This window comes from Gobio gobio, assembly GCF_949357685.1.
Source record: "Gobio gobio genome assembly, chromosome: 18".
Taxonomy (NCBI): domain Eukaryota; kingdom Metazoa; phylum Chordata; class Actinopteri; order Cypriniformes; family Gobionidae; genus Gobio; species Gobio gobio.
Genome location: NC_137111.1, coordinates 41786599 through 41812362, shown reverse-complemented (window position 1 = coordinate 41812362; position 25764 = coordinate 41786599). Strand labels below are relative to the sequence as shown.

Sequence of the window (25764 nt, the reverse complement as noted above, 5' to 3'; positions counted from 1 at the left end):
ATCTTGGAGTTAATGAATTCTTTTGTGTCTGGGTCATCCAGAGATGAAAGTCAGACTGTAGGAAATGTGTCAAAGGACGTTGTTACCAAGCCCATTATTTATTCATTTATTCATCACATCAAATGATTCAGGAGACGCTTTCGTCATATCGTTTATTCCATTCAGATTGATATTGGTTGTAACTGCAGGTTAACTTAAAGGGATCGTTCACCCAAAAATGTTTTTGTCATTTACTCACCCTCATGTTGTTGTAAACCTGTTTGGGATGAATATTTTTTTTAAAATAAATGTGTTTTACATGGGTTAAAGGTGCCCTTAAAAACTTTTGCAGTCCCACTTTATATTAGGTGGCCTTAACTACTATGTACTTGCATCAACAAATAAGTAATATGTACTTATTGTGTTCATATTGTATTACAAAACACTTGCTGATATTGAGGTGGGATACGGGTAAAGTTAGGGACAGGTGTGGTGGTATGGATAAGTTTAAGGGTAGGGTTAGGTGTAAGAGAAGTGTAAACAGCGTAATTATAAATGTAACTACAGAAATTAATTACATATGTAATACATGCAGTTAATTTTATAACTGTAAGTACAATGTAAAAACATGTATGTACACAATAAGTGCATTGTATCAAATTAATAATTTAAATGTTAGTACATAATAGTTAAGGCCACCTAATATAAAGTGGGTCCACTTTTTCTACAGTAAAAATCTTATTTTTATGAATATTTTTCACTATTAAAAGAAATACATATAATTTGCATATTTATAATGATAATGTATCTCGCTTTATTCATGAGACTAGCTTAGGGTGGTGTTGTCCTCATACGGCCCTGCAGAAGTTTCTTTTTATCGGAGCGGATTGTGTAGAAGGCTGTGAGAATCACTGAAGTCTGTTACATAACAGCACTGCAGAGCCTTACTGTGCGCTACGTACACATTGTACACATCTATTATACTTCCACTCGCTCTTTCTCTCAGTAAATCGCACATCCTGCATCAGTCACGGCCGCGGTTCAGCCCGCGGGGACCCAGGATGAGGTGCGGAAAACCATGAAAAATAGTTTGGACAACAAGACTCCAAAACAGAAAGTGGCTGATAGAGCTCTTAAGATCTTAAAATGAAACACAATGAGCTCTAAATGTGTTTCAGAGAGCCTGTTGGTTCAGATTAGGCATTTCAAGGTTTCTGACTGTTATGTTTTCTCTTTGGCCATTGTCCTCCACTGAGGTTTATTTTTACACTTGCTTTTCCTAGTGCACCAACTATGCTGCACTATCCTGTTACAAGAAGAGGAATGTATGACAAAGGAGTCATTATAACCCTTAAAAAAATCAAGGTTAAACCTAAAAATTTCACTCATCAACTATTGTTCCAAATATATACCGGTATAAATTTTTTGTGCTTTGTGACATGGCGCGCTATCCTGCTGGAAATATCCATAAGAAGATTACTACACTGTGGTCATAAAGGGATGGACATGGTCAGCAACAGTACTCAGGTAGGCTGTGGTGTTTAAACGATGTTCAATTGGTACTAAGGGACCCAAAATGTGCCAAGAAAAAAAAACCCACACTATTACACCACCAGCAGCCGGCAGGGCAGGATTGATCCATGCTTTCATGTTGTTTACGCCAAATTTGCAGCAGAAATCGAGACTCATCAGACCAGGCAACATATTTCCAATCATCTGTTGTCCAGTTTTGGTGAGCCCGTGTGAATTGTAGCATGCTGTTCATAGCCGACAGAAGTGGTTTCCTCTGCTTCAAGGTTGGACATGTTGAGCGTTCAGAGATTCTCTTCTGCAGACCTTGGTTGTAACGAGTGCTTATATGAGTTGCTGTTGCCTCTCTATCAGCTCAAACCAGTCTGGTCATTCTCCTCTGACCTCTGGTATCAACAAGGCATTTTTGCCCACAGAACTGCCGCTCACTGGATATTTTCTCTTTTTTGGTTGATTCTCTGTTAACCTTAGAGATGGTTGTGTGTGAAAATCCCAGCAGATCAACAGTTTCTGAAATACTCAGACCAGCCCATCTGGCACCAACACGCATGCCACGTTCAAAGTCACTTAAATCACCTTTCTTCCCTATTCTGATGCTCAGTTTGAACTTCAGCGGGTCGTCTTGACCAGTGTTGCGTCCCAATTCGCCTACTTCTACTACGTCCTAAAAGTATATACTCTTTTTGTGAAGAAAAAGTACATACTTTTGAGTGTGTAGCAGAAGAGTAGACAAGCTTTGGGACAAACTACTTCGTCATCTTTAATGGACAGCTCTGTTGCTTAGTTACATGCATCCGTCACCGTTTAAACTGCCCTGTCAATCATCTTGTCACAATTTAAATCCTCCACATTCAATTTCATTTAATTTCCTACCGTAACGGAGATAAACTTAGTAGGAAGCTGATCTGCCAGTCATGGGACTTTTATGCGGAGACTCCCCTCATGTGTTTGCAATTTGAATATGATGATGCGTTTAAAAGATGGCCAAACGTATCATGTCAAAAGTTCTCAATGCTGTTGAAGATGATATATAATGTGGATAACATTGAATACATATTTTTTCATCAGGTTAGATACTTATAATTATTCACTCGATCCCCTTTTTCTAAACCTCTCTACTTAACTGTCGGAACCTCGCACAGCCATCATGTTTGTAGTTTTTTATTTGTGTTTGTAGTTCTAACAGGATCCTCGTCCAACTCATAATGGGTTGTGGGCAATATTAGCCGTTAGAGTGCATCGATCTGCACTTCAAAATCGAACCGGAAATTGTAGACCATCCGGTCTTTGGAATACTCTTTTCAACGTACTACGAAAACTAGATTTGGGATGTACTAATTATATTTTCGAGTACTAGGCCTATTTAGGAAAGATAGTATGCAAATTGAGATACACTGCATGTCTACATGTCTAAATGCATTGAGTTGCTGACATGTGATTGGCTTATTAAATATTTGTATTAACGAGCAGTTGAACAGGTGTACCTAATAAAGTCGCTGGTGAGAGTGTGTGTGTGTGTGTGTGTACACAAAAACACACACACTGCCAGTCCTGTACATGTATATTACACACCATAAGAATTTGATTATAAGAAGCAGCATTTGAACGGTTGTGTGTGTTTTGCTGTAGTATGTGGCTGCGATCTGGCTCAGGGAGGATTCTTCATGAAGAATGGAGAATATCTGTGCACTGTGGATTACCAGCGCATCCACGGCACCCGCTGTAACATCTGCGGAGAGTTCGTGGAGGGGGAGGTGGTGACTGCGCTCGGAAAGACCTACCACCCAGCATGCTTTGTGTGCACTGTCTGCAAGTAAGAGCCTAAGGAAACCCGCACACACTAAACATTATACAGTCACTGACATTGTGGTTTATGGTATAAGCCCGACACTGGGAGGAGTTTTAACAGGGATCGTATATTTTATGACCTACAGGAGACCATTTCCTGCTGGAGACAGAGTGACATTCAATGGCAAAGACTGTCTGTGTCAGTACTGTGCAGAGCCCATGTCTCCAGGACCCACCAAAGACGTCGCCGGACCCAGCAGTGAGTGCAGGGACCTGAAGCCATAGCACATCTAAACCTCGAGTCAATGTCACAAAACCAGTCAAGATTTGTCATATTTCAACCCAAAAGCTAGAAAAAGTTACATTAATATTTTTGTTCATGACATTTCAAGTCAAGTGCAAATAGCAATAGTTTTTAATTTACGCTAAGTGAAAATAGCAATAAAATCTATTTACACTATGTAAAAAGAGCAACAGGCCTATTTTCTTTGCAAAAAGTAGTTAGATACTTATAATATTGGTAGATGCTATTTGCACCTCAGTGTTGTTGTACATTAAACGTTATACAATAATAATATAGAGTGTAAATGCTTATATTTATTAAAATTATTAAATGGATGGTACCATATTGGGACTATAAGGTCCTCCCTACACCTGCCCCTAACCCTAAACGATAAACACTTATATATATTAAACACACGTTAGACACTTTATTTACACTTTTCGAATATTTTCTTCATTTTTATTGAAAATAAATGCCTTTCCGATCTGATATGTGATAAGGGAAAAAGGAGTAGAGTGAGGTCGGCAAAAGGCGGATTCGGGTCGATTTGCGTCAAAACTTTCTGCCACATGTCTAACCTCTACACTATTTCTGCTGTTGACAATAAAAGGTCTTCCGTAATTTTGTCTGGCCCAATCAGACATCAGTGTCCAGAGTTAGTGTAAATAGCCTCTGCCTAGACACTCCACTCATTCCCATTAGTGCATTGTGGGGGGAATATTAATTATTTCAAATGTTAAAGGGGTGGTTGCATTCGATTTCACTTTTTTAACTTTAATTGGTGTGTAATGTTGCTGCTTGAGCATAAACAGTATCTGCAAAGTTACAGCGCTGAAAGTTCAATGCAAACGGAGATATTGTCTTTTAAAGTTATGGCAGTTTATTGCCTACAAAAACGGCCGGTTTGGACCACAACAAGCTTCTTCCCGGGTTGGTGACATCATAAACCCTTGCTATTAACATGAACACTGCCCCCGCGAACACGCAACAAAGTGGGTAGGCCACGTCGCAGTCATTGCGAAAGAGAGAGAGCTGTTGCAGAACTACAAACTACATTTGGCCATCTAACCAATCTAAGGCCATTGCGTTTTTCGGAGGGATGGGCTTCATAGAAGCAGGAAGCAAAAGAGCCGTTCAAAGGACAGTGGAGACAGCGGTGTGGAATAAAGGTAAAATCTAAGAAAAATACGGCGTTTAAAAAAAAAAAAAGAAGTATTAAAGGGTTAGTTCACCCAAAAATTAAAAAAATTCTGTCATTAATTACTTACCCTCATGTCGTTCGACACCCGTCAGATTTATTCCAACATTCTGCTATATTTAAGTAAAAATCCATAAAAATCAGTAGATCACTATAGAGAATAATGGGTAAAATCAAAAGTAAAGCATCTAGATTCATTAAAAATTTGTGTTTCATTATTATGAAAATAATATCACAGTGCAATAGGCTTCATTTTCTTTATACACATATCTTTGTGTACACCTTGTATACTATTTAAAATTTCTCATAGCTATAACTTTTGAGTTCAAGTATTGTGCTAAAATCTTACTCAATTTAAACCCAGGGGCCCGTTGCCATTATGTTAAGACTGTCTCTTAAGAACTAGTATGGCCAACTAGCAGTTAGTTCGGGGTAATCAGGCTTCAGTATCAAATTAAACCAATATCTACATTTTAAAAAACAAAAAACAAGTCTTAAAGAAGAACATTATTGACTAACTTGTAAGAGTCTTAGCAGTTTATGCAACTGGGCCCAGAGAAGTTTCTAGCCAGAAGGAATCAAGAAGAAGTTTCCACTTTTCATCATACTACATTTTCTCATTATGTAACTTGCATAAACATTATAAAGTAGCTTATTAAATTCCTTAATGGTCAAACATTTAAACTTATGAAAGAAAAAAAATCCCATCAGTGTACATTAACTATAATAAGAGTAACTGCCACAACTCAACAGTAGCCGTTAACGTTAAGTGATTGTATAAAATCCTGTAAAACCACTTAGAGATGCACTGGCACGAATTTACACGTGAAACTGTAAATTATTCAGACACTCCATCCATCTTTGTTCACTGTTTCCGAATGTTTGGGGGCTTTTTGGCCAGGATCCAGCTACAATGATAAATAATTAATATTTATTTCCTCTTAAGTCTTTAAGCTTGGCTACTAAAGCCAAAGATCTTCTTTCATCTATAAAGTAACAAGTAAAATGTGAAGAAGAAGAAAAAAATAGCTGGCAGATAAGATAATGGGTGTAATACAGCAATGATGAAAACCATTGTTTGAGTCATCAGTGTTCTGATGTGTAGTGGAACAAGACCATTGCTAGTACCCAAATATATATCAAGGAAAAAGAAACAAATGAGTAAGTCTTAGAGGCAAATCAGTTTTTCTTGTGTGTGTGTGTGTGTGTGTGTGTGTGTGTGTGTGTGTGTGTGTGTGTGTGTGTGTGTGTGTGTGTGTGTGTGTGTGTGTGTGTGTGTGTGTGTGTGTGTGTGTGTGTGTGTGTGTGTGTGTGTGTGTGTGTGTGTGTGTGTGTGTGTGTGTGTGTGTGTGTGTGTGTGTGTGTGTGTGTGTGTGTGTGTGTGTGTGTGTGTGTGTGTGTGTGTGTGTGTGTGTGTGTGTGTGTGTGTGTGTGTGTGTGTGTGTGTTTCAGGTTGTGCGGGCTGTGGCAGAGATATTAAGAATGGTCAGGCTCTGTTGGCTCTCGAGAGTCAGTGGCATTTGGGCTGTTTTAAATGTAAGGCCTGTACCAAAGTATTGACTGGAGAATACATCAGCAAGTAAGACACATTCAACACAAAATCCATCCAATATGGTGGGTGACTGCATGCATTGATTTGTTCTCTGTGCACAGAGACGGCGCCCCCTACTGTGAGCAAGATTATCAGGTCCAGTTTGGAGTGCACTGTGAGGCGTGTCAGCAATTCATCACGGGGAAGGTCCTGGAGGTACGGAAAACACACACACAGTTTTAAGGTTCTAGACTGGTTACAAACTGACCTTTTGAAATAATTTGTATGTAGCTTTTAGTCCATGTCTATAGCTTTGAGCAGTGTAGCTTTGAGCAAAAAAAACTAAAAGTAATTTTTGATCAATTGAAGTAAAGCTGAAATAAAACTTAAAATACAATTAGAAATGTTGCCTTGACTACTAACTAAGAAAAGCTCAAGTTGAAAATTACAAAAAAAAGCTACAGTATATAGAAAATGTATAATAAAAATGACAAAAGCACATAACAAAATGACTCAAACTTAAACTAAAATTAGTTTAAAATAAATATAAAAGCTGATTAAAAATATTATTTAATAATATATAAATAATACTAAAAGAACACTGGCTTTGAGGTGATTTATATATCAAAATTCACATATATTCTTTGTAGGGACATATACAATTTTTCAGTAACACTTTATTTTGATGGTCCCTTTTGTTGGTAACTTTGCAACTAGCAGTCATTAGAGTATTAGTAGACTGTCTGCTTAATATCTGCTAACTTTTTATTGTGATGCTCCCCAACAGACATTCTACTGACTATAAGTAACTTTGCAATTATATGTATATTAAATATACCCTACCAGTCTACTAATACTTTACTAACACTCTAATGAGTGTTAGAAGACATGTAGGTGTAACGTTTCTTATAGTCAACAGAATGTTTTAAAAGGCCCATAAAAATAAAGTGAATGAGAATGTCCTGTTAATTATGATTCCCTACCACCGATCTAATGCTTCAACAGTAAGCAGCTTTAAATCTTAAGCAAACAATGAACACCCTCAGAATATGTCCAACTTCCTGTTTGAATAGGAAATATGTCAACACAGGAAAGAATATTGCGTTCATCAAGTGGTAACCCAACACACTACGAAAATTGTTTTGTTTATATTGTTGTTTCATGCAGTCATAAGCCAATAATTCCCTGCATGAAACACTTTCTGATCAGCACAAACCTTATCTATGTTGCAAGTATTATAATATTGTCTGGGTCATATCTTTCAGAACTGACCTGAGATATTGGTGTCCGAACCTACCATTTGAGAATCACTGTTTTCAATCACATGCAACATGAACAGTATATTTATCACTTGACAGCACACATTTGTATGTCCCACAACAAAAGATGGTTAGACTTCATTTTGATGTTCCCCTTTAGACTATTATAGTTGACTATAAGTAACGTTGCACCTACATGTCAAATAACTCTCAATAGAGTTTTAGTAGACTGTTATGGTTAGGGTTAGTAGAATAAGTTGGCATGCTGTTGCAAAGTTACTTATGGTCAGTAGAATGTCAGTTGGGGAGCATCAAAATAAAGTGTTAGCAGATAGTTAAAGGAACACTCCCCTTTTTTTGAAAATAGGCTCATTTTCCAACTCCCCTAGAGTTAAACAGTTGAGTTGTACCTTTTTCGAATCCATTTAGCCGATCTCTGGGTCAAGCGGGACTTGAACCCGGGTCCGCCGGCAGCTTTTTTCCCATATCTTTAGGTTCGGTGTTACAAATGACAATGTAAATGCTAAGCGAACCAGGACTAAATGTATCGTTTTCTTTTTTGGTGTGGTTCGATTAAAACGAACCCTGGTGCGCTTGCTTTGTTTGTGATTCATTTGAATAAGTCTGAACGCTGCCATCTGAACCCTGGTGCGCACCAAACAAGCGGACCCTCCCGTTTCAAGCGGGACTCGAACCCGGGTCCGCCGGCATGAGAGTCGGACGCTAAAGGCTGTATCATCAAGTGTCAGTCGCTGGAGCGTCTCTTGAGATCAGAGGAGTGAGGTTTACTCGCACAGCAACTACTAGCTGGCCTCCGTTACATAAGCTATGCTAAAAGTGCTACCGCCAGACCCGGAGATCGGCTGAATGGATTCGAAAACGGTAAAACTCAACTGTTTAACTCTAGGTGTTCCTTTAAGCAGACAGTCTACTAATACTCTAATGAGAATGAGGGTGTATTCACACTTGGGAAGTTTGTTTCGATTTAAACAAATTCTTTGCAATTGCTCCAGTGCAGTTCATTTGAATAAGTGTCATAATTCAATTGACATCTAAATTAACCAAAAACAGGACGGGATATCAAAAGATGCGACCCTAAAAAGGACAGAATGCTTAAGTGTACCTTGTTCTTCTCGCTATAGTTGCAATGTGTTGCCCAGTACAGTTTGTTACATGCGTCAAAAGCGCTGTCGTCTTGCAGCAGATCTTCGTTTGTGGAATTCCTGGTGCAGTTTTGACTCCTTTACAAATTTTAGAAGCTCTTTGTGAGTTCTTAGCTGAACAAACACCATCATATGTACAAGCTCATTTAGTCCAGCACACTTGTTTTGGTAAGTTCTGTTGCAAAATATACAGCTTTTTTTCCATATCTTTAGGTTCGGTGTTAAAAATGACAATGTAAATGCTAAGCGAACCAGGACTAAATGTATCGTTTTCTTTTTTTGGTGTGTGAACACATCCTTAGTTGACATGAAGGTGCCATGTTGCTACGTGTTCACACTTCACATGTTTGGTTAAATTAAAACGAACCCTGGTGCGATTGCTTTGTTAGTGTGGTTAATTTGAATAAGTGTGAACGCTGCGATCTGAACCCTGGTGCGCACCAAACAAGCCGGCCGAGACCGCTGAAATGGGTCTTGGTCTGCTTCCAAACAAACTGAACCAAACTACAAGTGTGAACACCCTTATAGTGAACAGAATGTCTAAAAGGACCATCAAAATAAAGCGTTACCCAAAAGACACTGATTGTGACACAGGCCTGCAGCACAAAAGCATGTTACACACATCCTATCTCTCACAGATAACCGTCTAGAGTTTCACAACAGGCTCACAGCAGACTCCGCAATATTGCAACAGGAAGTTTCATCCGGCTAATTGAATCTGATTGGCTGTTCGAGAGACACTTGCCCTTTCTTTTCACACTTTAAGCTTTTCCTGTTCGTTATAATGGGATGTGTTGGTGCATCTCTGCTCTGGCGTATAACAGAAGGACTTTGAGTAGTTTGAGATCACAAAACTACACAGGGCCTGTAAGTCTCTCTTAAGACTGATTTTTGTGTATGAGGATAGCTCAAACGTTTCTGCGCTGTAAAGAGAGACTGTGAACACAGAATATTTCTGTATTCTATTTGATAAGCTCATTGATTCTGGTCATTTGAATAAAATATAAGTCGTCTCACATGATACACATGCAAATCATCAGTTTCTTAGTAACAGGCTGTTTGAGTTATCTGACTGCAATGGTTATTATACAGTTTAACTTGAGTGAGTACATATTGTGATGTGTTCGTTTCTCCACAGGCAGGGGACAAGCACTACCACCCCAGCTGTGCTCGCTGTAGCAGGTGTAACCAGATGTTTACAGAAGGAGAGGAGATGTACCTGCAAGGTGGGTCTAAGCCTGTGCAGACAGCACACATATATATATTTGTTCTGCATGATACAGTCTCCGTTTGGACGGATGGCCAAAACAAGAGAAAAAGATGCGTTATTAGTATTAATCTATGCATTGTCAAAAAGATCTTGTACTTGAACTAGTGTGGACAAGGCCAAAAAGTAATGAAGCATGAATTGTATATTTTATGGCTTTTTTTAAAGGCTTTTTAATTGCTGGACAATGTTTGACCAAATGTATTTATTATAATTATACTTCAAATAATATAAAGCAAGATCAATTAAAATAGTATATTTTGGTGTACAATGATGCTTTTGTTTTCATTTTTGCTGAGCACATTGAGTTTGAAGGATAAATCGGACTTGAATGACTCTTGGGACTAGTTTTTTTAATATTGTAGTCGTATGTAAAGTATCTAGAGGATAGTGGCAGACAATGATACACTACAAAATGCAATACCATTTAAAATATTTTTTTATGTTCTCTTGTCACCAAGGCTGCATTTATTTGGTCAAAAATGCAATAAAATCTGTAATATTATGAAATATTATTACAATTTAAAACAACTGTTTTATGTTTGAATATATTTTAAAATATAATTTATCCCTGTGATGCAAAGCTGAATTTTCAGCATCATTATTCCAGTCTTCAGTGTCACATGATTGCTGCTCAAGAAACATCTATCACCATCAATGTTAAGAACAGTTGAGCTGCTTAATATTTTTGTGGAATCACAACAGATTTTTAGGATTCTTTGATGGATAGAAATTTCAAATGATAAACATTTATTTGAAATACAAAGCTTTTGTGACATTATACGTGTCTTTATTGTCTCATTTGATCAATTTAATGCATCCTTGCTTAATTAAAGTATTAAAGGAGTAGTTCACTTTAAAATGAAAATGACCCCATGATTTACTCACCCTCATGTCACCCTAGGTGTATATGACATTCTTCTTTCTGATAACCACAATCTGAGTTATATTAATAAATATCCTGGCTCTTCCAAGCTTTATAATGGCAGTGACGGGTTAAACTTCTTCAGCCTGGCTCGTCTGAGGGCCAGAACCAGGGTGAAGGGCATCCTTGTGCAAGAGTTGCTCTATGCAGACAGTGGTGATGGCTCAGAACGTTCCTGCTCCCCCTCACGTCACCATCGATGGCACAGTGCTGTCGGTTGTTGAGAAATTTGTCTATCTCGGCTCAACCCTGAAAGCAAACAACAGCCTTGATGCTGAACTGAATACCAGGATCGGTCGTGCCTCAACAACCTCGCCTTTGGGCGAATTCAGTCTCGCGCCTGGAACAACAGCCACCTTTCTCTCAAAGTAAAGGTGTGCGTATGAATCCTGTGTGCTCTCTGTTCTGCTATATGGAAGTGAAACGTGGCCTACATACCGGCAGCAGGAGCTTGAGAAGCTTGATGCTTTTCACTTCCGTTGTCTACGACAGATCCTTGGCCTGTCATGGATCAGGTCCCGAACACCAACGTGCTGAAGCTCACTAACAGCAGTGACATGTACACCGCGATCCGGAGGAGATGTCTCAGATGGATTGGCCATGTATGCCGTATGCACGTCTTCCAAAGTCCATCTTCCATGGGGATATAGCTGTGGGACACCGCCCTCAGGTCCGACCCAAGCTCCGCTTTAAGGATGTTGTCAAGCGGGACATGAATGTCTTTAACATCAACCCTGTCCCTGACCGATGGCATCACCTTGTGGAAGACCAGGCAGCTTAGTGGTCTGCGCAGACAGAGGGCATGATTCTGTCATGCCATGCTTACACCAGCATTTGCACAGAAATGTGGCATGTTAGACACCGTTTAGATCGGCGCTTGCTCTGCAAAAGGCCTAGATGGACGGGGTCCATTGAGTGTGAAGCTCAAAAAAGTGCATCCATCCATCATAAACACGGCTCCGGGTGCTTAATAATGGCCTTCTGAAGTGAAGCGATGGGGTTTTGTAAGAAATTATCCATATTTTAAACTTAAAAATGTAAAATGAGTTTTCAGCAGACTGGCACAATTTATTAATATCACTCCGATTGTGTTCATCAGAAAGAAGAAAGTCATAAGCCCCCTCATAAGCATCCCAGGAACTTTTTTTTCCCCCAGACCTGCTGCTATCTACGTTTTCATCGCGGTCTAAAGTACCGTGAAGATTAGTCCGGTGATGTAGGACTGCACACGACTTTACAGTTCCCACTAGATTTCGTCCTTTGCAAATAAATTTAATAAAGCCTGAACCTCATCGTCGGCCCATCGGTCGTATTTTTTAAACTCCATTGTTGATTCGAATAGCAAACAACTCTTACTGCACGCACCGTATCTGCAACAGACTTATAAAATGCTGCATTGAGTAGACCAATCAAAATGCTGCGTGAACTCAACCAATCAGCATGTTTGTTCAGCGCCCAAGTCCCACCCCCGAAAGTTCCTGAACTTTGAAAAAGTAGTACCTCGCGAGCAGGGCCATTTTGAGTGGGAAATATTTACCCGGAACTTCATTTAGACCCTGGTTTCTGCGGTAAAGCCACACCGAGTACCACCCAAGGTCCCTAGTTCCTGGGGAAAGTTCCTCCAGTGGAAAAAGTGGCTATTTACACCTAGGATGGCTTGAGCGTGAGTAAATCATGGGGTCATTTTCATTTTAGAGTGAACTACTCCTTTACCTTCTTTAAAACGAATGTAATATATGTCCACAATGCTCTAGAAATTGAGAATTAAAAAATGACTAGCTGTCAATAGTAAATCAATAGTCAATAGTAAATGTCACCTCTGAAAATGATGTACATATTCATTTTAATTCTTCTCTATGCGTTGTCACAATTCACATGACTTCACTCTAAATGTGGCCTCTTACCCTGGTTGTCTTGGATGGCTTATATTTATCTGTTTCATTGTTTATGCAGGATCAACAGTTTGGCATCCAAGCTGTAAACATAGCGGCGAGGAGAGACAGCGGGTACGGTCCTTTCCATGTCATTTTGTATCATTGATTTTGCATGTTTGTCCTGTATTGTTGTTGTCTGTGTGTTCTTCTCTGCTGACTCCAAAGTAAACAGATATCTCATTGCTAGCTTTGAGGTTGTACTTTCTCCTTCTGGCTGTTTTCTAGTAGACTTGTCGCTCAAACAATCGTTCCGGGAACACCACTATTGACTAGGTGATTCAGAATCTTGTATGATGTCCAACCAAACCCCTGTGTCTTCCTCCACAGCTATTGCCTGCATCTCTAGCTCTCCTCAGCAAAACAGAAAGGCAGGTACTGTACTCGCTGTCAGCCGTGCCATGGCATCCCATGACCATGTGCTGCCCCCCGGAGGCGGCGGGTTGCAGTGCTCCCTCACTGGCAGTACACTGACTGTAGCGCTCGGACCGCCTGCTCTCAGTTTTAGTCATAAACCATCATTAACATCTGGTTTATTCCATCTCATAGATGCTGATGCCACAGAACAGATATTAATCAACATCCCAGTTATTATGTTTAGTTGATTAGTAAGTTAAAAGTCAGTTATTTGTGTAACCCTGACTCACATTCCTTTGGTCTTTGGTTATTGTGTTATAGTATTACTAAATAGGCCTCAGATGAAGCCAAGCTGCTGTAATCACGCATGGTGCATTTCCGCATTTCAGAATTTCGAGTAATATCAGATACACTTACATTTCCCACTGTTGGAAACATGAAAATGCCATTGACATTCATTGTGTGGAAGGCAAATGAATGATGTCATTTGTTTTTAGGCTTGTTTTAAAGGTTCTGTCATCATTTAGTTCTGGCCTTCATAATATATGGGTCAAAATACAACACTGTATGGCTTGTTGGTAACATGGACAACTAGGACCTCTTTTAATCACGTCTCACATTAAATGTTTCCGTTTATATAATATGCGTGTGTGTGTGTGTGTGTGTCTGTGTATATAAACGTATACACACATAGAGACATACACTATATTGCCAAAGGTTTTGGGATGCCTGCCTTTAAATGCACATAAACTTTAATGACATCCCATTCTTAATCCGTAGGGTTTAATATGGAGTTGGCCCACACTTTGCAGCTATAATGTTGGGCGGGAAGGCTTGGCTCACAGTCTCCGCTCTAATTCATCCCAAAGGTGTTCTATTGGGTTGAGGCCAAGACTCTGTGCAGGCCAGTCAAGTTCCTCCACACCAAACTCGCTCATGTTTTGTGCTCTGGTGCGCAGTCATGTTGGACGAGGAAGGGGCCATCCCCAAACTGTTCCCACAAAGTTGGGAGCATGAAATTGTCCAAAATGTATTGGTGTGCTGAAGCATTAAGAGTTCCTTTCACTGGAACTAAGGGGCCAAGCCCAACCCCTGAAAAACAACTCCACACCATAATCCCCCCACCAAACTTTACACTTGGCACAATGCAGTCAGGCAAGTACCGTTCTCTTGGCAACCGCCAAACCCAGACTCGTCCATCGGATTGCCAGACAGAGAAACGTGATTCATCACTCCAGAGAACACGTCTCCGCTGCTCTAGAGTCCAGTGTGGTGTGCTTTACCCCACTGCATCCCACGCTTTGCATTGCACTTGGTGATGTAAGGCTTGGTTGCAGCTGCTCGGCCATGGAAACCCATTCCATGAAGCTCTCTACACACTGTTCTTCAGCTAATCTGAAGGCCACACGAAGTTTGGAGGTCTGTAGCTATTGGCTCTGCAGAAAGTTGTCGACTTCTGCGCACTGTGTGCCTCAGCATGCGCTGACCCCACTCTGTGATTTTACATGGCCTACCACTTTGTGGCTGAGTGGCTGTTGTTCCCAATTGCTTCCACTTTGTTATAATACCACTAACAGTTGACCGTGGAATATTTAATAGTGAGGACATTTCACAAATGCACTTATTGCACAGGTGGCAACCTATCACGGTACCACACTTGAATTCACTGAGCTCCTGAGAGTGACCCATTCTTTCACAAATGTTTGTAGAAGCGTCTGCATGCCTAAGGTGCTTGATTTTACCTGTGGCCATGGAAGTGATTGGAACACCTGAATTCAATGATTTGGAGGGGTGTCCCAATACTTTTGGCAATATAGTGTGTATATATAATGTTTATAAATATAATATTATATACACACGCATATATTATTATGTAAAAACGTTTACGTTAGATGCGATTAATTAATCGATCTGACAGCACTAGTTTTGACCCATATATCTGTTTACAAGTCAAAGTGTTGTTCTTATTTATTATTATATTTTTATTAATATTTTGGGGTAGCTTTTCTTTTAAGATTTTTTTTTACTTTTAGTAATTTCGTTATATGCTTTTGTCTTTTTTTTCCTTCTTTTTTTTTCCAAATATTGCTATTTAGGTTTATTAGATTTGTATTTCAGTTTTAGTTAGATTTATTTTTTTATTTATTTCCAGTTAATAATTTTAGTGCTATATTAATAATTTAAGTTTTCATACAATATTTTTTTTTTAATTATTATTATTATTGAATTTATTTTTTCAGCTTTATTTCAGCTAACAGAAATGTTTTTAATAGTTTTAGTTAAGGGTCAAAGTTTTCAGAACATTTGGATAATTCGATTTATATTTATTCATTTATAATGTATTTATGTTGCACTCATTTGATATTTTTTGTGGATGCCTTGTTGGTTATGATGTCTCACAATAGATGAGTCATAGCATTGATCAGCTGATTGACTTTCTGCACCCTGATTGGCCATTAATATTTTAGTGTACGCTATAATGCTGTATCTCTGTGCAAGCAGTCACAAAATGTATTGATGTGTTTGAGTAAGTAAGTCAAAGTCAGAAAGAATACATTAGGCTAAGGTTATGTCCAGTAAAGCAAATATAAGTAACACCTCAAAAACAAATCTTCTGCTAAAGGCAAGTTTATTGAATAATCATGAATCATACTAATCATTATAAAATGATGGTTAGCTGTTTAGATGCAAGTGAATTATGTTTTATTTAATGCTTATATTGAATAAAGGTTGTTGTGTTTGTTCCACAGCCGATGCGCTCGTCGACCGAGAGTATATGTTCCAGACCTGGTTCAAGCATACCTAGCTCACCGGGTCACACCATATATGTAAGTGCATTAGTTCATTATTGTGCGAGTAAATATATGCACACACATTTAGCTGTCTACAGGAGGATACCATAGATCATTTTTTGGTAACACTTTACAATAAGGTTTTATTAGTTAACATTGGTTAACTAATTTAGTTATCATGAACTAAGAATGAACAGTACTTCTGCAGCATTTAATAATCTAATTGAATGATCATGTTAATTGAATAAAAATGTTAATTTCAACATTTAATAAATACATTATTAAAATTAAAAGTGTTATTTGTTAACCTTACTTAATGCACTGTAAACTAACATTAAAAATGAAGGACTGTATTTTTATTAACTAACATTAACATTAAAGATGAATAAATACTGTAACAAATGTATTGCTCATTGTTCAAGTCCATGCTTTGTTAACATTGCTAACATTGTTAGTTAATACATTAACAAATGAGACCTTACTGTAAAGTGTTACCATTTGTTAATATATATAAAGCTATTTATATTGACCCCAAAAATTTGTTGAAGTAATTATAAATAATTCTGAATCAAAAGTATTTATATATCAAAAGTGACAGTAAAAACAGTTATAATGTTACAAAAGAGAATATTAAATCACAATATTACTGTGTTTTTTGATCAAATAAACTTTTGAATGATAGAGTAAGTGTTTTTAATGTTGATTACTCAACAAATATCTATAATTATTGTGCATTTTATTGAACTTTACAATGTTATAAATTGCTTAGCTGGGTTGTCCTGTAGTTTTCTGGATGTTAAAATAGATCAAAGTCCTGATAGATACAGTAGCTCTCTTTCCTGTCATTGTAAATTCTGACAGCAGTGTTAAATATAAATAACAGTTAACGTATTAAAGCAATAACCATGATTAAATCACTATAACACACAAACTCTATTGCTTTTTTATTTAAATTATTATAATCAGACCCTTTGACCAGGCTTTTTATAGAATTTTATATTTTCACTGCTGTCATGTAGAAATTCAGATGAGTGTGACTTCCCGTCTGTGTTTGTGTTTCCCTCTTAGGCAAAAGTAGACAATGAGATCCTTGATTACAGAGATTTAGCAGCCATTCCCAAGGTCAAAGCCATTTATGACATTGAGCGTCCAGATTTAATCCACTATGAGCCACTTTACACCACCACACTGGAGGAGTCAGAGGAGAGAGAGAGTGTGGGAGAGGTAAACATAAGTCAAAAAGAAGCTCTGTTCTGTTCAAACCCTAGAGACCTTTCTATTTAGACAGCATCATAGTTGACATGCTCCTGATGTGAAGACTGGTTCAAAAGCAGAGGTGGACAAAGTACAAAACTCCATTACTTGAGTAAAAGTAAAAATACTATTGGTTAAATATTACTCCATTACAGGTAAAAGTTGTAAAGATAGATTTTTACTTAAGTAAAAGTACAGAAGTACTTGCTTTTAAAAATACTTAAGTATCAAAAGTAAAAGTAAATGCATTATTTTATTATTATTGCATTGTTGTATGAATGCACGCTGTTCCATCATGGTGGTTTAAGCCAGTCATGCTCCATCTGACATGCTAGCATATCTTGAATTCATTTAAATACTTGCTTAAAAGGTACAAAGCTCTTATCAAAGTCAAAATCATACTAGAAAAGAAAGGTTTGTACATTGTGTTTATTTGACAGGATTATGTAAAAACATATTTCTGAAAGGACATCAGTTAACATTATTAGCCCAACTATGCTTTTGCATGCTAACTAACACCATTGTCGAACGTTACCTATGCGTTAGCGCTCTATCCACAAGGCTATGGCAACTTGGCGGGTAAATCTATAAAAAATTATTTGACCAATCATCATACTTCATACCAGTGTTAATTTTGACAGCAAATTTGGATTTAGTTTTAGTCAGTCTTTTTAGGCATCTGAATTGTTTTAGTTTTAGTTTGGTTTTAATTGACTATGATAAAATTTTAGTTTTCAATAGACTCAAATTCACTACTTGTGGTCTGGCGTCTGAGAGGCAGCTTTCTGTGTGCACTTTCGTGTCGTCCCACTTTTTCAGACTTATCCACGTCTGCTCTTCTGAATTTTTACTTTTAAGTATGACTATGGTTGCGCGAACTGCCGTCTTCTATTTTGCCATCAATTGATTGGTGTTCAAAAAATACTTGGAAATCATTGAACTTCATGTGATCCGACAAGAGTGATTACTGATAGGTTTTTTTTTTTTTTTTTTTTGCAGAAAGCCTATCACGTTTTAAAGAAGAAAACAAATCATCCACTGACCTTAAAAGCGGCTACGACTTTCTACTTCGAGAGCCTTGACAGAAATGTAATGGAGTAAAAAGTACAATATTTGTCTTTCAGATGTAGTGAAGTAAAAGTCATAAGTTTCCAGAAAAAATACTACTCAAGGAAAGTACTGATACTCAAAAAGTGTACTTAAGTACAGTACTCAAGTAAATGTACTTAGTTACTGTCCACCTCTGTTCAAAAGGTTAGCTGCAAAATTATAGGCAAATTCTACAGCAGAATTGCAAATATATATACTTAAAAGGGTCCCATTATGTTCTTTGACATATTCAACTTTGAATGTTGCTGTATGAGCATGAAAAAGTTCTACAAAGTCACTCCAAAGGGCGTTATTCTCTATATCAGTGTGCACTGAAACACCTCGATTGTAGTCTTCTGGGAACGAACACTTCACAATATTCCTCATAAATATGGCATACACAATAATGCTGCAAAAATGAAAAATATATTTTTTTATATATATTTATATTCTAGCAGACCCCAAAAACAAAACAAAAATTGAAAAAAGGCGTAAAAGGCCTAAATTCCCCTTTAAACTTCATTCAGCAGATGACGTTATCATAGGCTATTGTGATGCTGTTGTTCAAGGTACATAGGTAGTGAATAGGGATGCAGCTCACTAGAGTTTGAAACGGAGCTCTCAGAGTATGGTATTGAACACAGACTAATAAATTTTTCCGCTTGTGTAAAAGTGATATTTATTCCAGTAGCTGCTCACTGCAGAACACGAGATCCAGGGGGTGGGGTTGGATCCAGAGGGTGGGGTTGGATCCAGATCCAGGGGGTGGAGTTGGATCCAGAGGGTGAGGTTGGATCCAGGTCCAGGGGGTGGAGTTGGATTCAGAGGGCGGGGTTGGATCCAGAGGGTGGAGTTGGATCCAGGGGGTGGAGTTGGATCCAGGGGATGGAGTTGGATCCAGAGGGTGAGGTTGGATCCAGGGGGTGGAGTTGGATCCAGGTCCAGGGGGTGGAGTTGGATTCAGAGGGCCGGGTTGCATCCAGAGGGTGAGGTTGGATCCAGGTCCGGGGGGGGGGGGGGGTTGGATTCAGAGGGCGGGGTTGGATCCAGGGGGTGGAGTTGGATCCAGAGGGTGAGGTTGGATCCAGGTCCAGGGGGTGGAGTTGGATTCAGAGGGCGGGGTTGGATCCAGGGGGTGGAGTTGGATCCAGGGGGTGGAGTTGGATCCAGAGGGTGAGGTTGGATCCAGGTCCAGGGGGTGGAGTTGGATTCAGAGGGCGGGGTTGGATCCAGGGGGTGGAGTTGGATCCAGAGGGTGAGGTTGGATCCAGGTCCAGGGGGTGGAGTTGGATTCAGAGGGCCGGGTTGGATCCAGAGGGTGAGGTTGGATCCAGGTCCAGGGGGGGGGAGTTGGATTCAGAGGGCGGGGTTGGATCCAGGAGGTGGAGTTGGATCCAGGTCCAGGGGGTGGAGTTGGATTCAGAGGGCGGGATTGGATCCAGGGGGTGGAGTTGGATTCAGAGGGCGGGGTTGGATCCAGGGGGTGGAGTTGGATCCAGAGGGTGAGGTTGGATCCAGGTCCAGGGGGTGGAGTTGGATTCAGAGGGCCGGGTTGGATCCAGAGGGTGAGGTTGGATCCAGGTCCAGGGGGTGGAGTTAGATTCAGAGGGCGGGGTTGGATCCAGGTCCAGGGGGTGGAGTTGGATTCAGAGGGCGGGGTTGGATCCAGGGGGTGGAGTTGGGGTAGGTGTAGTCTCAGCCTCAGACGTGACGTTGGCTGAACGTCTGATGCATACGGCACACTTATCTGGAGACACTTCAGGATTTTTGAAGTCGTCAACTGGTTGTTTGAATTCTACAGTATGTCCGGGAGAGGTGTGTGTCACATTCTTTAACAGTCCGGCTGGAAACCAATGCCGTGACTCCAAACTCGTGGTCATGAGCGCTTACCAGGATCAACTAAACGCTGGATTTTCAAAAGTATGTGAAGTTCACGGCTCCATTGTTGCAATAATATAGCAAAGTAATATAGCAAAGTACATAGAGGGAGATCCAGATCCAACTCCGTCCCCTGGATCTGTGTTCTGCAGTGAGGACCATCTGATTTATTCACGTACAGTAGTACGTTATACTTCATTCACCTGGAGTTTATATTCCCAGCACAACATCTCTCTGTTGACAGCTGCAGAGCTCCAGGAGAGAGTGTTCGCCCATGCCAGACGACAGAGTAAGTTATTCACACAACCTCTTCCACTCATTCTCATGTTATTGGTGCGGTCTCAAATGGCACACTGTATGTGGATTAGCAGTCCATGAGACCATATTGTGTCCCATTTATGATTTAATGATTCAGATGGCTTCTTAAGAGGCACCTTTGTGGCCACTAAGTCGCATAAATTCTCTGCTGTAAATCCATGTTTTACTTTTTTATAAGTCCTATTATTTTCGATGGATGGATGGATGGATGGATGGATGGATGGATGGATGGATGGATGGATGGATGGATGGATGGATGGATGGATGGATGGATGGATGGATGGATGGATGGATGGATGGATGGATGGATGGATGGATGGATGGATGGATGGATGGATGGATAGATAGATAGATAGATAGATAGATAGATAGATAGATAGATAGATAGATAGATAGATAGATAGATAGATAGATAGATAGATAGATAGATAGATAGATAGATAGATAGATAGATAGATAGATAGATAGATAGATAGATAGATAGATAGATAGATAGATAGATAGATAGATAGATAGATAGGCAGCCGATGGATGGGTGGATGGATGGATGGATTAGGTTTTTTGAGATTCACTCCCAATAATATTAATTGTGTCTATGTTACAATGTGAATTTTTGTGCAAAACTTTCTTTGTATATGTATTTATTTATTTTTTCTTCTGGTTTTTCAGACCAGGTCACCCACACCGACTGCTGAGGTAAGTCAGATTTAAAGTTTTATTTCAAATGCAGGCAAAAATAAAAAATATTACATAATAATTCTGAATATTTGTATGTTACAATATTTTATTCTAAATATTCTAGAATTCTAAGAATTGCATTTTTTTTTACTGTGTTTGTTTCCGGCATGTTTTTTTCAGGGTTACTATGACATGAGAGAACGAATCCTCCACAGGTCGACGAGTCAGGGCTCCATCGGCTCGCCCATTTACAGCCGCCACAGTTACACACCCATGTCACGCTCACCACAGCACTTCCACAGACCCGGTGAGCTATCAACCCTGTCTGGTGCTGTCTTCATAAGACTCAATTTAATATTTCATCAAATCAAAATTTCTTTCATGGATTATTTACAGCTTTCTAAGCTGTATTTACACTTTTCCCCCAGTGTCCAAATTTAGTTTTAGAATATAGAAAACCTATCCAAATCCTCTCTAGGACTTGTGGAAACCGCGATACACTACCATTCAAAAATTTGGGGAAAGGTTTAAAAAAAAAAGAAAAAAAACTTTAATTCAGCAAGGACTAATTAATCCAAACTTTTGACCAGTAGTGTAAATGTAGGTAAATGTTGTTATTTATTACCAGGCATTGTTACATTTGTGCATGTAATATACGATCAAGTGCATATATTGTGCATATAAATGATTAAATCATCTTTCTTCTATTTATTTATTAAAAAAGTTTAGTAAATGCAATTAATTTATTGTTTAACTTAATTATTTATTTATTTTTAAATACTGCATTTTACTTTGTGCGTTAAACATCAAACATGTCAGATTGAGTCTACATACGCCGATCAGGCATAACATTATGACCAGTGAAGTGAATAACACTGATTATCTCTTCATCACGGCACCTTTTAATGGGTGGGATATATCAGGCAGCAAGTGAACATTTTGTCCTCAAAGTTGATGTGTTAGAAGCAGGAAAAATGGGCAAGCGTAAGGATTTGAGCGAGTTTGACAAGGGCCAAATTGTGATGGCTAGACGACTGGGTCAGAGCATCTCCAAAACTGCAGCTCTTGTGGGCTGTTCCTGGTCTGCAGTGGTCAGTCTCTATCAAAAGTGGCCCAAGTAAGGAACAATGGTGAACCGGCGACAGGGTCATGGACGGCCAAGGCTCATTGATGCACGTGGGGAGCGAAGGCTGGCCCGTGTGGTCCGATCAAAGAGACGAGCTACTGTAGCTCAAATTGCTCAAGAAGTTAATGCTGGTTCTGATAGAAAGGTGTCAGAATACACAGTGCATCACAGTTTGTTGCGTATGGGGCTGGATAGCCGCAGATCAGTCAGGGTGTCCATGCTGACCCCTGTCCACTGCCGAAAGTTTGAAGTGTTGACCTGACCTCCAAATTCCCCAGATCTCAATCCAATCGAGCATCTGTGGGATGTGCTGAACAAACAGTCCAATCCATGGAGCCCCCACCTCGCAACTTACAGAACTTAAAGGATTTGCTGCTAACATCTTGGTGCCAGATGCCACAGCACACCTTCAGGGGTCTAGTGGAGTCCATGCCTCAACGAGTCAGGGCTGTTTTGGCAGCAAAAGGGGGATCAACACAATATTAGTCAATGTTATGCCTGATTGGTGTATATAATATGTGTGAGTATTATATACACACACGCATTAAATATTTATTATTGTCAAATGGCTGAAAAATATTGTTTTTAGCTATTTCGCCCAGCCCTAATTTGAACTATTCTCCCTATTGACCTCTGACCCTGTTTCTGATTGGAGGCACTGAGCCGTCCAGTGGTCGGAATTCCCCAGGGTCCAGCACCCCTCCTCTATCTCTGACCCCTAAACATTTTCACCTGCCAGGTACTGTTGGGAGTCTTTCAGCGGCCCTCTGTGTGTCAATCCCAGCATGCCCCTGTCTAAGCACATTTTCACAATTCATTACATTCTCTATGTCTGGTTATCTCTCTGTCTTAAAGTGGCAGTTCAGCTATATTATATTCTGCACGAGCTAACAGCACTCACTTTTTTGTTCAGTGTATAAAGATCTTATATGTTATGTACGTGATGCAGTTGACTTGATTGATCATCGGTGCATTTTGTATGTTATTGCTTTAGTTTGTTTGTTTTTAAAACCCAGTAACTCCGATATCAAGAACATTCCCCTTTTTTCTTTCTTTCAGATCAAGGAGTAAACATCTACAGAAAACCCCCCATCTACAAACAGCATGGTAAAGTCATTCAGAATCTTTGAGGTCAACGCATTAACTTTTACATTGATGAATGATAGGAAATTAGATTTGGACACATGCCTATTGACATTATAATATATTAAAACAGTGTTTCCCAACCACTTTTGATATAAGGATCTTAAGGTACTATCATACCTCTCACCAACACCAAACTTTTTAACTCATATTATACTGGATATCATCATTAATGTTATTAAAATGGCCATAATTATCACTTTTAAGTCAAGTTCCTCCCTCTTTTTTTCAATGACTTTTGAAGAAAAGTTTGAGAAGATAAGAAAAAGCTTATCTGAGAAAGACAAAGGACCCTATTTTAACTATCTGAGCAAATGGTCTGAAGTAGAGACCTGACTTTTTCCGTCCCGCTCCCACCTGCTCCAGAAGGATTCTGGCCCGCTCCCACAAAAATATACATTACCTTCTCCTGCTCCCGCCCGCAACATTCATGTTTTGTCCCGCAAAAGCCTGCATAAAAGTATTAATGGATTTTTTCTGTACGTCCATGAAACAAGTAATTTAACATGAAAGTAAGCGCATGCATGGTTTGGCGTGGCAGAATGTGCGCAAAGTGCGCTCCCTTAATAACTCCTAAAGATCTCAGTTCATCGCGATCTCACAAAGCTCCATTATGAAGCTGACTGCACAATGAATCTACACTTTCATTGTTCTAATCAGAGGATTTGCCAGCATGCAGAATTGGATGGATTTTGAGTGGATTCTATCATAAGCCCCTTTTCCACCGAAATTACCTGGAACAATTTGTACCAGGAACTTTTTTTACAGGAACTTTTTTTCCCCCAGACCTGCTACTGTCTGCGTTTCCACTGCGGTCTAAAGTACCGTGAAGATTAGGCAAATTAGTCTGGTGACGTAGGACTGTGCGCGACTGCTGGTTATGTATTGGTTTACTAAAGAGGTAATTAACAAAACTGCGGGAAAGAGACGAGCACTGATACTAAAGCGTATTCTGAAAGCTCGTAAAGCTAGATTTAAAATAAGACAACGTATGTTATCAGCTATTACGGACATTGACGTGAGATGGCTCAGACAAACCGAGACAAAGACCGATATTTCTTGAATGCAGAATGATCCTCGCAAAAGACTTTTAAAAATGCCTGTTGAAATAAAATGCTGCGCCGAACCAATCAGCATGTTCAGCGCCCAAGTCCTACCCCCGAAAGTTCCTGAACTTTGAAAAAGTACTACCTCGCAAGCAGGGACTTTCGGAGGGGGACATTTTTACCCGGAACTTCATTTAGACCCTGGTTCCTGCAGTCGAAACACACAGAGTACCACCCCAAAGTTCCTAGTTCCTGGGGAATGTTCCTGTGGTGGAAACGCGGCTTTAAATGCATCTGATTGGCCATTGCGTTTTAGAAATCAACATATATGTCTGTGATTGGCTACATTGCACAACGCAGTAAAAACATGTTATAAACAGAAACTCTGCCCATGCTTGCGGCTGTAAATAATTTTTATTTTGTTTAGTTGTTCTTGTTGCTTTTGTGCAATATATGAATAACAATTTATTTGTTTTTAGATGTTTTATTTTTTATTTTTTTGCGGGAGTCCCGCAAATAGCTTTATTCTCCCGCAATCCGTATACACACATGAGTATCTTGCTGCCCGCGTCCGCATTCGGCCATCAAATCTAGTCCCGCGCCGAACTCTATTGCATTGGGTCCCACAGTAGTCACTTACTGCACTTAAGGCATGTCCGAATCAACTTTTGCTAGTTTAACAACGGAAAAAAAACGGTCGGCACGCCAGGCGCATGGTCTAAAAGGGTTGTACCGTCTCTTAATGGGTGTTTTTTGGGTGTAACGTGCAATAAACCAATCAGAGTCTCATCTCCCATTCCCTTTAAAAGCCAGTTGCACCATGGCAGATTCACTATTTACATGGCATAATTAGCAAATGGAAAGACTGAATGCTTCTCCGGAGAGGGATCCTTTTTAATATTTAAAAAAGTTTGTGTGCTGCTGCGTCCCTGTATGTGTAATAAGCAGAGTGTACTCGCGCTGTGCACCCGCCTATATGCGCATATTACTAACACGGCCTTCAAATAACACAAAAAATACCAGGTTTTTGTTGGTCAATGGTGCAGTCGTTTTAAAAAAAACACTCGCCGGGTGTATGATAGGGCCCCTAATGCTACAGTGAAACTCAGGTAGAACATTTAACAAAATTAAAGTAATATGCACTCTTTGTGTGGTGAAAATGAAATGCCATTGAAGCTCAAGTAGGAAATATCACACAAAAGCAAATACACCGTCATTGGTACATTTTT

General features: G+C 39.5%; 1 protein-coding gene across 3 annotated transcripts in view; it reads left to right on the top strand.

Moving 5' to 3' along the window:
* The window catches only part of ablim1a (actin binding LIM protein 1a), a 133856-nt gene that overhangs the window by 92115 nt on the left and 15977 nt on the right, over positions 1–25764 (top strand). For 2 of the 3 annotated variants that reach the window (XR_013818413.1, XM_079842559.1), the window contains exons 3-15: positions 3139–3322; positions 3444–3556; positions 6231–6357; positions 6432–6525; positions 9870–9957; positions 12877–12929; positions 15962–16039; positions 17072–17227; positions 20469–20513; positions 21212–21238; positions 21401–21527; positions 23002–23085; positions 23406–23453. Coding sequence is in view for 1 of the 3 variants with exons in the window: in XM_079842559.1 (XP_079698685.1) it covers positions 3139–3322; positions 3444–3556; positions 6231–6357; positions 6432–6525; positions 9870–9957; positions 12877–12929; positions 15962–16039; positions 17072–17227; positions 20469–20513; positions 21212–21238; positions 21401–21527; positions 23002–23085; positions 23406–23453 (1224 nt within the window). In the remaining 2 variants the exon portion in view is untranslated. The remainder of the gene's footprint in view (positions 1–3138; positions 3323–3443; positions 3557–6230; positions 6358–6431; positions 6526–9869; positions 9958–12876; positions 12930–15961; positions 16040–17071; positions 17228–20468; positions 20514–21211; positions 21239–21400; positions 21528–23001; positions 23086–23405; positions 23454–25764) is intronic. The other variant, XR_013818412.1, reaches the window with a different exon arrangement.